Source organism: Lynx canadensis, chromosome B3 (genome assembly GCF_007474595.2).
Source record: "Lynx canadensis isolate LIC74 chromosome B3, mLynCan4.pri.v2, whole genome shotgun sequence".
NCBI lineage: Eukaryota > Metazoa > Chordata > Mammalia > Carnivora > Felidae > Lynx > Lynx canadensis.
In genome coordinates this window covers 48503671-48518015 of record NC_044308.2, presented here as the reverse complement: position 1 = coordinate 48518015, position 14345 = coordinate 48503671, and the positions used below count along the sequence as shown (strand labels likewise).

Sequence of the window (14345 nt, the reverse complement as noted above, 5' to 3'; positions counted from 1 at the left end):
GGGGTTTCTTTTTGGGGTGATGAATATATTCTTGAATTAGACAGTGGTGACAGATGCATAAAACCCAAAGAATAATAAACACTTTCAGAAGGTGAAATTTGTGATCTATGCATTCTAGCTCAATAAAACTGCTACTAAAAAAATTTCCATGCTACACATAGGCTATCACTATGCCCATCTTTCCAGGAGATAATAATAATGACACATAATCAACCATTTATTTAAATCTCAACCTTTTTTTTCTTTTTTAAGTGTGTGTTTATTTTGAGAGAGAGGGAGTGTGTGTGTGAGAGAGACAGAGAGCAGGGGAGAGAGAGAGAGAAGAGAAGGAGAGAGAGAATCCCAAGTAGGCTCCACACTGTCAGCACAGAGCGCAACTCAGGGCTGGATCTCACAAACCATGAGATCATGACCTGAGCTGAAATCAAAAGTCAGATACTTAACCAATTGAGCCACCCAGACACCCCAAATCTCAACCTTTTGACTATGAAAGAGCCTCACTCCATTGGAGGTTATTTAAAAATACATTGAAAACCACTGCTTTAGCTCAAACTTCCATTTGTACAAATATATCAACAACTGCCAAACTTCTAAAAGGACTGGACGTCAATCTCACTGCACTGAGGTTATACACAGGAAAAGAAATTCCATGAAGCGTTACAGGACATTTTAAATAGAAACACATTAGTGATTTTATTTCAAAATTGCCTATTTACTACATCACCATCAACAACAAAACCTTATACAAATACAATAGTAAAGGGTGAGTTGTGCATTGATAGTCATACTTTTCTTTTTTTGAGAGAGTGTGGTGTGTGAGCAGGGGAGGGGCAGAGAGAGAGGGGGACAGAGGATCCACAACGGGCTCTGCACGACAGCAGTGAGCCCAATGGGGGAGCTCAAACTCAGGAACCAAGAGATCTTGATCTAAGCAGAAGTCAAATGCTCAAATGACTCAGCCGTTCGGGCACCCCAAGTCATACTTTGTTTTTTTCAGTCATACTTAAAAAAAAAAGTTTATTTATTTATTTTTGAGAGAAAGAGGACACACAAGCACAAAAGAGCGTGAGCAGGGGAGGGGCAGAGAGACAAGGGGAGAGAGAGTATCTCAAGCAGGCCCCATGCTGTCAACACAGAGCCAGATGGAGCTGGATCTCATGAACCACAAGATAAAGACCTGAGACTAAACCAAGAGTTGAACACTTCACCAACTAAGCCATCCAGGCACCCCAAAGTCATACTTTCAAAATAAATATTAAGAAATTAAAGAAGTGTCTTTAATCTCAGGGTCAGCTCCATTACCATTCTCTTTTCTATATTCCAGACTAGATGAAATATATTTGAATATAGAAGGATACATTTCCACATAATACATAGGATACAATTTTTTAAAAATGTTTACTTATTTTTGAGAGACAGAGCAAGAACAGGAGAGGGGAGGGAGAGAGAGGGAGACACAGAATCCAAAGCAGGCTCCAGGCTCTGAGCTGTCAGCACAGAGCCCGACACAGGGCTCAAACCCATGATCCGTGAGATCATGACCTGAGCCAAAGTCGGAACGCTTAACCAACTGAGCCACACAGGCATCCCAGAAAATCTTTAACTTAAACACTGCAAATTCATGACTAGACTCTAAGCAAACCTGAGCTCTGGTCCCACATCTAGCATCTGTACCCCTGGGCAAGGTACTCCTTCCAACTTTATAATCCTTATTGGCGAAATAGAAATTTCTATGACTACAAGTTTGATCTTAACTCATGTTGAAGGAACGCTAAATGATACCGCAAGACAAATTAGGGAGCAAGGACTTTCTACTGACTATAGGTTTCAGAAAATCTTATCTCTTCAAAATGCTCATGGCCAGTATCTTAACAAGTCTTTAAAAGTTTGGAAATCAGTAGAAAAATAATAATGTATTTTCTTTTGGTCTTTCATTCCATTTTTTAAAAATGTCATTCCCTTCTGAAAATTGTTTAACAGGGCAAAACTTCTGATTGTCAGCTTCTTTTTGTCCTGAGAAGAGTCAATTCTAGTATAAGAAATCAGTCACTTCTCTACTGACCAACTGTGGATTCACTTGTAATTTCTCAGTGTACCATTTCCTAAGCAGTAAAATTCTCTCCCTAAATATCACAGCTTCCAAGCAGACATCTGGTGGACTGAAAATTAAACTTAAATTTCACCAAGTTCCTCCTACTGGTATACTATCTTTCATATATTATCACAGATTTCTAAAAATGTGGCAAATCATCCAGGTAAAGATCCTTGCAGGTTTTGAAGAAATCGTATTCCATCACTGGGATAACTTTAATAATATTCTGGTGAAACTTTTTGGTAATCTTGCTGCTTTACTGAGGTTGATCCCTCAAGTAAAATTATGATAAAAGTATTACTAGGACAGCATGGAACATATAAAAATGAGCTTTATTTAACATATAAAACATATGTTAAGCATGTTTCTTGAATACATAAAAAATGAGCTTTATTTTTAAAACCAGTAAATATATTTAACTGTTAAAATTATTTTTAAAAAGTTGTCATCTCTCTTTTAAAAAGAAATACCAAAACAGCAATACCAACATCAAAGCATTTTTTTCTTATTATGTGTTCACTTTGAGGTCAATATTTTAATTGGAGTTACTTTAAATCCAATCAGAGGGACTCAAGCTAACTCAGTTTGAAGGCTGGGGGGAAAATTAAACCTTATCATTCTTAATAGGAATTGGTGGTGGGTGGGAGGAGAGAGCATAATCTATTTCTACTAAAACACTAATATACTAGCAAAGCTGTTAAGATGAAACTAGCACTATTTTTTTTTAAAACAGAGTCAATAAATATCAGAATACACTATTGTTAGCAAAACCAGACACATTTGTGAAGTTACATCTTTCATATACTATGCCAACCTTCAAAGGGCCCAACTATTCTGAACTGCCCACTGCCAAAGTAACTTATTTTTCTATAAAATAAATACTTAAAAATAGTACTTAAAATAGTACTATTAAAAATAGTACTTAAAAATAGTACTAATTCAAATGAATCAGTATTGGTTTAAGACTCCCCCCACCCACCAAAACAGATTCCCCTATGATTCATGGCAAGACTATGAATTCTTAAAAGTACTAAGTTAAATAATGGTCAAGCTGTTTTAATTTTCTCTCAATGACTTAAATCATTCTCTTACAATGTATGATTGGACTCAGTCTTGTAAAAAATATAATTTATTGGCCATTTACTTAGAATTACAATAACCGAATTACAAAAATAAGAGTACTGTGTTACTCAACATCCATCCCCCCCCCTCCTTTTTTTCCCCCCAACTACCCAGTTTTACATATAGACAGGTAGGGATCAGAATGATTAAGTGATTTGTCTACAGTCATATAAGTCACCAGCAATGGAGAAGAAATAAATGATTGGTTCTTTGGTCTTTTGTCCTTCTGCTTTTCCACCACTGCTCTGAGCAACTGAACTGAAAAATATAGCAGCAGGGGGACACTTGGGTGGGTAGTCAGTTAAGCATCTGACTCTTGATTTCAGCTCAGGTCATGATCTCACGGTTCGTGGGATTGAGCCCTGTGGCGCGCTCTGCACTGATAGCATGGAGCCTGCTTGGGATTTTCTCTCTCTCAAAAATAAGTACATAAATATTAAAAAAATAAAGTTAGAACCAAGCTTGCTTGGTTCATTTCAAATCTATAGCAGCATTAAGAATATTTACAAGTTATTGGCACCTGTCAACTTCATAGTTTCTTTATGAAATGACTACAAGAATAAGAAAACAAGAACTGAAGAACACTAAAATTCTATTTTGACATGAATACTATTTTCCTTAAACATAAGGGAATGTGCATTTTTCTCTTCTAATTTGAACTGATGATTTGTTCTACTCCAAGCACTTTTTTTGGAGTAGAACACCCAAAGCTAATGTTCAGCCATCCTTGCTCAGCACTAGAGCCACTCATGAAAAGATTATGCTCCCTCCTTCATCCATCTCAATGGCCACTTGGGCAACCAGTGGCTACTGGCCCTACAGCTGACCAACTGCATACAGCAATATTAACTAGCGTAAATAGCTAACCAAAACGAAAGCCAAACACAAAGAGTGATACTTTGAGAAAGATGCAGAGTATGAAATCCCCACCCACTGCTATTAAGTAATAATCTAAAACAAGTACTTCATAATAACCACTCAAAAATTGCCTGCAACTTTCTGTGTGCTAGTTAACATACTATAGTGTCTACTTATTTTCCCTTTACTTACCCTTGATTCCCTCTCAAGACACTACCATCTTTACATCATTATCTAGAGAAAGTTAAATGGTTTCTGCCCAAAGTCAGTCTCTGGTACTGTTGAGTCAGCTGAAAAGATTTCTGTTCACCATTCACTCAAAGAACCACCTACCACACAGCAAATGTTATTCTCTGGGCTGTTAACCTCATACAGTTTTACTTGTGTCCATGCAGATCATCACAAAAGATGTTTTTTTAATATTTACCACACATGGAGATTTATCGTATTTTTTCAACTACTATGCCCAGCACATCAAGAAAATAAAATGCACTGAATAAACAGGGTTCACTGCAATTTGCATTTACTCTTTAACTAGATATCCTCAAGAAAAGATCTAAATACTACAATCAAAATGAATGGACCTATAGAAGAGTGAAGTCTTAATAGCAGGCTTAAATGTACCTTGTGTGAATAAGGAATGGAGAGACGACATCACTCATACTCAGACAAAAAATGACCCAAACACATTTTTCTTAATCAAGCTTCCTTCACAATACTTAAAAATAGTAACTACTTCTTCAATCAATAAATTTAGCGCTGTTAACACCCAAAAAAAGTATATTATCAAGCATAAAACAGACACCATTAAAATAAGTAATGGCCCAGTATCACTTGGAAAGTTTTCCACCTCTGTCAGAAACATCAGTAGTTCTCAACCAGGGGTGGTTTTGCTTCCCACAACGCGTTTTTTGGTTTTCACAACTGGGAAGGGGTGCTGCTGGCATCTGGTATGCACAGACCAGGGATGCTGATGTACATCCTACACTGCGTAAGGCAGCTTCCGCAATGAAGAATTACCTAGCCCCAAATGTCAATCGCACCAAAGCTGAGAAACCCTGAGAAATGCAATCCACAGGAAATACAGTATCTTTTTTGTTGTTATTGTTTTTTAAGGTTGGTGGAGTGAAAGATCCATTTTGAGTAGTACCAAAAAGACCACAAAAAAATACAAAGGCCATTGTGGACGATCACTCCAAAAGAATATGATTTAGAGAAAGTAGTCTATATAAAGCAGCATCATTAAAAAACACACACACAAAAACGATCACACTATTCTAAACTGGGATTTACTATCATTTCATAAAGTGAATCTTTAAAAGAAAATTTCCCTTCCATCGGTCCCTTAGAAATAAGCCCAGTGAGGATACAAGTTTGAAACCAGAACCCTGATAATGATTGTATTCTCCAATAGTCACTTGATTAATCCAATCACAAATGCTAAAGCAATACATACATACATATACATACACAAATACACACAAACATGCATAAAGGGCAAACCCTCCAGAAACTGAAAGAATAAACATTTTTAAGTCATGCCTTTTGCTCAGCCTATAAGAATTTTGCTTTTAAAGCTCATCAAAAGCAGTTTCTGAGAACCAGAGGTGAAAAAAAGAAAAAAGGAATGTAAAAGTCAGGAAAGTATTTGTCAGATTAGTGTCAGAGACCTTTGTGAGGATGACACCTTTATTCTCTGCAATACGTATCCCTGGAGCGATTCACTTGGCTACAGAATTACAGCCACTGAAGGTAAGTTAGTACATTTTTACCTTTTTTGCAACTGTTGGCTGTGAGTCTGCTATGTGCAGACTATCATGTTAAGGCAACTGCCAATATGTATTGTTCAGTGATCACAACTGTGTCTTCTTCTTACTCTCTTATTTACCAAATTTAAATGATGATTTTAAAAAATGCTTTACTAAAGAGTCTGGACAATCAGAAGTATTAAAATAGTCTTGACTGAAAGTGACAACTTAAGCTGGGGTACAATTTTTAAGTTTTCTCTTAAAACATCTCCATAACCACAGCTGTTCTTAAAATTCAAGTATGATCCTCAACAAAATGTCCAACATTATTGATTATTTTTCATATAAATAGAAAATGCCAATTTAGTATATGTGCTGCCAAAGTGAGCACAGAAAATGCCAATTGAAAGTAATCAATCCTAAGTGAGCAAATCTGCCTATGAGAGAGAAAAATCACCTCTCAAAATTGTAGCTAGGAATATTAGGCTTTTCAAAAAAGTAACCTCAAATACATTTATTTATTAATTGAAATACTCCTTCAACCTAACACCTTGCTTAAAAGATTTGGTTGTTTTTTGTGTTTTGTTTGTTTTTTTGTTGTTGTTCTTTGGTTTTTTGGTGTTCTTTTAAATTGCTTTGGACTCCATCAATAGGCCCAGCTGTTAAATTCAGGAGCAATGACAACAAATCCCTTGGCAAACAACAGCTGAGAGTGAGACCCTTTCTTTAGAATAATCAGAGATAGCTGACAAAAGAGGGCATACCAAATGCCCTCGCAAAATTCCATTAAGAGGCTGGACAGAAATAAAATAAACAAACTTATATACATCTTAAAGCAAATCATAATTATACCCCTTAATGGATCCTGCTTGGTTATAAAATTTTAAATCCAACAACTTTGAACAACAGTGAGATAGTGTTACAGGTTTCTGAAGATGAGAAATGATCCTCACTAATCAAGTGCAAAGTGGGAAAAACTGGTTCCATTACCCAGAGATTATCAGGTACCTGATAAACCTTTTAAGTAGACAGACTTAAAGAACTAAGTGTCATCGTATATAAGCCTGTAGAACTCTATGTGCTTTTACTTCTCTGATTGAAGCAATTTTAAGATGGTCAAATTTTAAGTTAAACATACACTTCTGAACTATCACCGCTTCTCTTTAAAGACGTCGGATCCCAGAAAGCATCATGTAAACCTTACCTACAGTGTTGGTAGATTGGTCTCTCTCAATACCTCAGTTCTGTCTTATTTTTCTGAAATCAAATGACTTTTACTTTTGCTACTACTCTTGAATTAGAGCTTGAAGTGAATTGCACACATGTAAGAGAAGCTCTACCCTTTACAGCACCTACAAATCTCAATAAAAAGTAACAATGTAGCAAAAAGCTTCATCTTGGGTTCCTGATCATTAATAAAATCCAAAATGTAGGCTAACACTCTCCCAGGGCTTATCTTTCTCTTTTCAACCACCCACCTTTTTTTTTTTTTAATGTGAATCATTAAATGTTCTCAATATGTCTGAACTCATTTCAACATCAACTTTGGGTTATAATTTATGTATTACTCTTCAAAACAGAAATCACACTCATAGAACAGTTTTTCATTAATCTAACAAGAACAACACCAAAAAACCTCTCAAGTGTCATCTCCATTTAAATTGAAGTGATAAACATTTTATCCATGGAAAACAAACTACATCCTTTTAAAAGAAATCACTATTGCCATGTAAAGGTATAGAAACAGACCATCTTCCCCCTCCTCCACCCCAACTTTGTAGATGCCAAAACTAACCTCAAAATTTTGAAAAAAAAAAATCATAAAGTTACAACACTATGGTCTTCCAGCTACAAATACTCACTTTAAAAATTATTTTTCACCCATGTGAACAGTCCTGAAATACCTAAGAAATATAAACCAGCTTTATGTTCTCTTTCCCTCTATCCAAAGACTTCAATTTCCACCTTTTATGGAAAGGAAATAAACAACTAGCTTCCTGTTCAATCACTAGCTTACAGCCAGTCTTTTACACATCACAGAACACAACCCGCCTCCTCCTTTACTTCTCTCAAATGTCTCTTCTCTTATCTTCATTTAAACTTGTTGAAATATGAGACCATTTTACAACACTAATGCTTTCCTATGAAATTTATCTTACTTTAATGTTAAGAATGCAAGAAACATCAAAATGCCCACAGATTATTTCTTACTACTAAAATATTTAAATTAAGTTATTTAGAGTGAAGATTTAGCACCCGTGAAAGTGAAAATTCGATTTGCCAAAAGCTAAAAACACTGCAATTTATAGGAAACCGCTTAATCCTCTGTTCTTGCTTTGCATACAACCAGAAAAAGGGCCTCCCACACATTCCCCTTTCTATTCTAATTTCATGAAAATGTAAAACAGCTAAAATGCCTATCCATAAAAAGGATTATCTTTTTAAAAAACCTAAATATTACTTTAACCCTATACTTTCCTTTAAAAATGGGATGCCTTAGAAAAACTAAGTTAGACAAATTCTTTTGTGCTTGGATGAACAACAGGAAAGCAAGCCTCCAGGCCTTTGGGGAGGAACCTTGTCCCTGCAGCCAGCTCTGATGTGCTTGGGAGATAAGGCTCCATAGTGACACTTAAGGAAAGGCCTGTTCACATTTGAATTTCTGCATTCCTCAAGAACAATTCATGGCAATAACTAACTTTGCAGAAGAGCTACATGAAAGCTTTGGCCAATGAATGAGGGTCATCTGCTCTTTATCACAAGGGTAAACCTCATCCTGGCCAGTTTCTAACCTTTTAACCCTGTGAATTCCTAATTTACACATGAATAATGGAATTCTTGCCTAGAGTGCAACTTTCAGCTTCTAGTTCCTAAGTTTAGAAACCAAGACTTGATTGCCCGTGTGTTAAAAATCTAAACTTGTGCAGATTAAAGTTTTAGAGTTTCAGACGCTGTATTATTACCCTTCTGAGCCAAAAGATATGCTTTGCTGACAAATCTTTGATTAGAAAATAAAAAGAACACACTTGCACCCTGCTGCTATCAATAACTAGGAGAACTAGCTTAAAAAAAAAAAAAGCAAAACAGAATGTCCATTTAATGCCTATCCTCTTCCTGTTTAATATGTATAACGTCTTTACTCTGAACATAGGATAAAGTCATTTGAGCCCACATCATTGGACATTGCTTCTTAAATATCAAAACTAACTTTGTGAATTCAGAATCTCTAAGAAGTCTCAAATTTCTAAAGGGAAATCTAAAACCACTATGCATGCATTAATTTTAAATCTGTAATACTGAATGCAATGTCCTAGCAAAATACCTCCGCAGAGTTAAATAAAATGTGTGCCTATGAAGTGTGGTCCCTGTAACTGACTACAGTTGACATTTAACAGCAAAGCAAAGTTCTACACAGTTTCACTAGAAAGGTTTTTTCCCCCTATTCATTATATGAAAACAACCTCACTACAACAGCTTTCAAAATGATTCACATCTAATATTTATTATCCATTATTTTTTACAAAGTTACAAAAATCAAAAGATGCTCAAAAAGCCAGCACTAAATTTGTTTCACTGTTAATAACACTCACTATGCTATTCAGACTTCAAAGCTGTGTGTGTGTTCAAGGTATTTCTCGGTGCCCTAGAATTTTTTTTTTGTCAGGCTTCTAAGGAGGTCCTGGAAATAGTGTGTGGTCATGATAAATGCTTCATCCTTTCAAGGCCCATCTGCCTCCCTCCACCTTTCTATCCTGTTCCTCTCCTCTCCAGGAAAGAAATACAAGCTACAGCTCCTGGGGATGAAACATTTTCCACAACACTGAAAAGGTGAAAAATTTACAACTCAATAGAACAACTTTATGTTACACAAAAATTAAATCAACCAAACATAAGCATAAAAAGCACATTGTCCTGAAAACAGCACAGTACAGAAAAAAACATCACTCGACAACAAAATGATTACTGGCCACTGATTATGGAAAACAAAAGAGAAAGTTTATCAGAAATTCTGAGCTTTTTGCTACTCTGGGGAGGGGCTAAAATTAGAAACTCTTCTACTTTTCTGACATATTTCAATATAAACATACTTGCTTGCAACTTATTTTCTACAGTTAATCATTACTGCACAAGTAAAATAAATACTAATACAACGGTAGCATATACATTATCATACACTATAATGGCATAGTGAGTCACCTAGAAAACCCCTGCCAATACCTCCCTAAATTTCAACTGTGTAGGCCCTGAAGAAACTAATTCCTTAAGATTAAGTTTTTATCTTAAGAGCTCCCTCTTCCTATTGTTCATCCTGTAAATGATCAATTTGTTGGTGTAGCACAAAATCTATCTTTTGTGGATCAACAAAAGAATGTAGCTAGGATGCCTGTAAAAACTGTTTTTAAGATACAGTTGTTATTTTAAGATTTACACTGCCTATTGTCATTTTGAGTGCTGCATGTTAGATCCCCTGAGAAGGTGGAAAGCCTCAGTGGGAACAAGGAGATCCCCGTCTATCCTACACCCATCTTTACACCCAACATTATCAGGTCAGACACCAACCACTGGATCACTTGGACAAATGGCTGATCTGATGGGGCTGTTCATACAAAGGAAATCATTAGACAGCAAACTTTATGACAACTGGAATAAAGGGGGCAAGATCTGGTTTAAATCCATTAAGCATAATATGGAAATGGCCTTAACCTCTTTCTTTCCCAGCAGAAAAAGACTAGGAATGCTTCAAAGGCTTGAGAATTACTGGCCAATGCCCTCTCTACAATTAAAAAGCAACATGAGTGATCTTAAAGCACTCGGAGAAATGGAAGGTTGGGCTTTAAGAAAGATTTAGCACTCAAGGGCCATCTACGAAGCAGGAAGATTTGCTTGTGATTTTTAAATTTTAATTATTAATTTACGAAAGATGAGATTTTAGAACTTTTGCTGTTTTAGCCAAACTTTTACAACCAACTCTTCCCATAATGTCAAACACTTAAATTTATATAAAGCCACTTCTACAGACTTAGGTGTTCTAAACCTAACCTGACTTTTGTTCTTAATCACTCATCCAAATTTATTTATTTTTTCTCAAATTTTTCTGCATGCTTTAGTTAGCATCAACTACTGCTCCAGGTAATTGTTAATGTTTGTGTGATTTTCAGGGTTAGCACATAGTGTATCAAAAATATCATCAAAATGTAGCCATGAAAAGTGTCAAACAACGAAGAATTTAAATACTTACTTGACAACGTAAGATGTGCTTTTTGACTAAGAATGGCTCCATATTTGTTCACTGCCAAGCACTGATAAAATCCTTCATCAGACTGCTCTCCTCGTTTGCCTTCCACTTCACTGATGTATAACGAGCCGTTAGACAGGACCTGGATCCGTTTATTTTCAGACACTTTTGCTCCATTTTTCAACCATGTGACCTTAATGGGAACTTCTCCATGAGCCTGGCAATCTAAAACGACTGGGTCCTTTCTTGTGACAGTTACATCCTGTGGTTCTTTTATAAAAAACAGTTCACTAAAGCACCACACTCCTATAAGGAAAAAGGGGGGGCATATCCAGAATTATAGGTATAAAATCATTTCTTAACACACAATGGTAACACACGTATGCAGGGTGTAACATGACAAAGTTTAACAAACCACATTAGTTACCTTATAAATACCTTAATAAACCAATCTAAGCTTCAGCAAACCTTTTCAACAAATCAGAAAATCACCTTTTACATCCACTCTAAAAGCATAGGGAAGATTTCATGATCTTCTCTGCCTTGTAAGAATCGTGTTCTCAAGTTCCTTGCTAGAGTATCAAAATCATCAGGAAAGCACAAGCTGTTTGCTACTTTTACAAGCTTGTCAAAAAGATCTTGAACAGAGTAAGTCGTAAAAGTCTAATTTTACAAGAAATCATTAGCAAAACTCCAACTCTGTGAACAAGCAAGTTTATTTCCTTGTCCCTTGAAGTGTTTTGGACCCCTTGGCACCTACTCCTTTGGGAAGTACGTTTATCTTTTGTGACAAATTACAAGTTTGCATCTTTATATCTGTCCTTTTACAGCAAAGACTCTATCTCCTCTCCTTGAAAGAGAACCATTTACTTACTATCTGCAGAGTAAGGTAGGTATTTAATGGACAGTCAACTTTGAAATATTGGTAACTCTTGGTGATTGTACTCAGGGGGTGATCGGATTAGAAAACTTTTATTTCTTTTTATTCTTTCTTTCTTTCTTTCTTTCTTTCTTTCTTTCTTTCCTTCTTTCTTTTTTTTTTTTAGAACCACCAACTGCTGGAAAAAAGTGCGTGACTAATTGGTCCTAACAGTCTAACAGGGATAGGAGATTGCTTAATCAACCAATACACATTTTTATGAGAAGAGGAAAGGCTTCATCCTAAGCATACAAACTGTCCCTGCCAGGAGAAGGCATGCAATGACCACCTAATACCCTGTCACCTCTTGCATTCGGTGCAAAGGCCAGCTAAAGTCTGGCATATTGCTTGGGGAGTGTTAGGAGTTTGGGGACATTCAATCTTCCTTCTGATGTTCTGAATCCATGATTACAAATTCCCGGGATTGATCTGTTTCTCATCAAGGCAGGTCCTCGGAAAACTTACAGACTAGTCACGCTCCCACGCTACGGCTGCGGACCTCTAACGTATGCCTGGGATTACTCGAGCGACCCTAACAGCCCGGCGCTTCGAGGACCGCTCCGGAAGGCGCCCATTGTGTTTCCGAGTCACATCTGACTTTGATCCTTTTTTCGTGTTAACAAAAACTAATTCGTCCAGAGAAGAGGAAAGTCGGGGGGTTTGTAACCTGTACCCGTTCTCCTGAACATCTCTCCTCCCCGTCTCCTGCAACCACCACATCCACTTTACATTTTTATCTCTTTGAGGGTAAACCAACACAGACACAAACGAGAAAAATTAGTTCATCCAAGTTTGCACAAGGCTAACCTGGAGTTTGGAGGAATCTTCACGTTCGTACACACTTCAGGCCCTGCCCCAAAACACCTGGCTACAAGGGGTGGGGTGTGTGTGTGGGGGGGGGGGACTCTTTAAATACCTTCCTCCCCTCCAGAGCAGAAATCAGCCACGCACCTTCCAACCCTCTTGTCTTTCCAATTCCACCCCTCCTGTCTCCTCCTCTCTTGATCTGGATCCTGGAAAATGGGGGCACTCGGGGCGCTGACCTGGACGCTGAGTTCACCCATTTTTTCCCCTAGCCCTAAAACGTGGAGGAAACCCCACTGCAAAAAGGGGAAGCCGCGAGAAACCGCGGCGCCCCCTGCGTGGCAAGGCTGCCACTAAGGAAACAATATAAATAAAGCCACGTGCGCCGCGGCGGCCCGGTCGGGCGGCGCGGAACTGCGGCTGGTAGCGGACGCTGGGACGCGGCCGGAGCCCGGACAATGGCGCGAGGAGAAAGGGGGATGAGTGGACAGCGGGCGCCACGGCCCTGCAGCCTGCGGCTCAGGGAGCGCTGCGAGGAGGGGCGTGTGCCAGGAGAGTCGCCCACAGCTCTGCCCGCGCGCCCCCGCAGCGCCCACGAGCCGCTCGCGCCTCCAACAGGGGCTCCCGACTGGCTGCAGGGAGCGGGCAGGATCCGGTGGTCAGCGCACCGCGGAGGACCCCGCCGCTCCCCCAACACCCCCCACCCCCCGCCCCGGTTTCCTCTTTCTCCAGCCCACTCGCGCCTGCTCCAACCCCACAGGCGCAGAGACACGCAAAAGAAAGCGCTCCCACCTGGACCGGAGCCGAGGAGCAGCAGGAGCAGGAGCGCGCGGAGAAGCATCCCTGGCGGTCGCAGCCCGGCGAGGGGTCGCAGAGAAGGCGCCATTCAGCTGGGCTGCGCGGGCATGCTCCCCGGCCGCCCTGCAGCCGCTGTCCTCCTGCCGGCCCCCGCCTCCGGGCTCTCCCCGCGCCGCGGCTGGACGCGCGCAGCCTAGCTTCCCGCTCGGGGTCCGGCGTGGCGTGGCACTGCGCGGCCGGCGGCGGGTGTCTGTGGTCTCGGCGAGGCCGGCGCACGGACACCCGCTCGCGGGAGGCGGGGGGGGGGACCCGAGAGTCCGGCCTGGGGGCGGAGTGAGGCGGCGGCTGGAGGGGGCGGGGGCGGCGGAGTGGACAGCGCCGCCGCTGCCGGCCTGGGACTACTTTCTACATCTGGCCCCTGGTCTGGGGACCGCGAGGTCGGTGCGGCCGGCGGATGGAGACGGCAGGAGGGGGTCAGTGGCGGCCCTGTCGCTGCCCCGCGGGGAGGGGGCGGGCCCCGCCGGACAATGCACCTGGGGGTCAAGCCCCGGCTGAGGGTCTCCGGCCGCGGCCCCGCCCCCCTGCCTGCCCGCCACCGTCGAAGACAGAGCCACAAAGGCCAAGCCTCGAGGTCCGGCCATCCTCCGGGGCCCCTCTCCCGCCCGCTTGTTTAGGATTCGGGGAAAGAGGAGGCGGGTGGGGGGAGGGATGGTGTTGAGAGACGTGGAAAGGCCGGAGACTTTTCCCCTGATGGCCCCCTGCCCATCC

The 14345-nt window shown here is 40.2% G+C and overlaps 1 protein-coding gene across 1 annotated transcript in view; it reads right to left on the bottom strand.

The window, feature by feature from the left end:
- The window catches only part of PRTG (protogenin), a 125291-nt gene extending 111626 nt beyond the window's left edge, over positions 1–13665 (bottom strand). Inside the window, exons 1-2 of the mRNA XM_030320260.1 lie at positions 13572–13665; positions 11060–11362 (exon numbers count right to left, since the gene is read on the bottom strand). Coding sequence (XP_030176120.1) covers positions 11060–11362; positions 13572–13665 — 397 coding nt within the window. The remainder of the gene's footprint in view (positions 1–11059; positions 11363–13571) is intronic.
- Between the last annotated feature and the right edge of the window lie 680 nt (positions 13666–14345).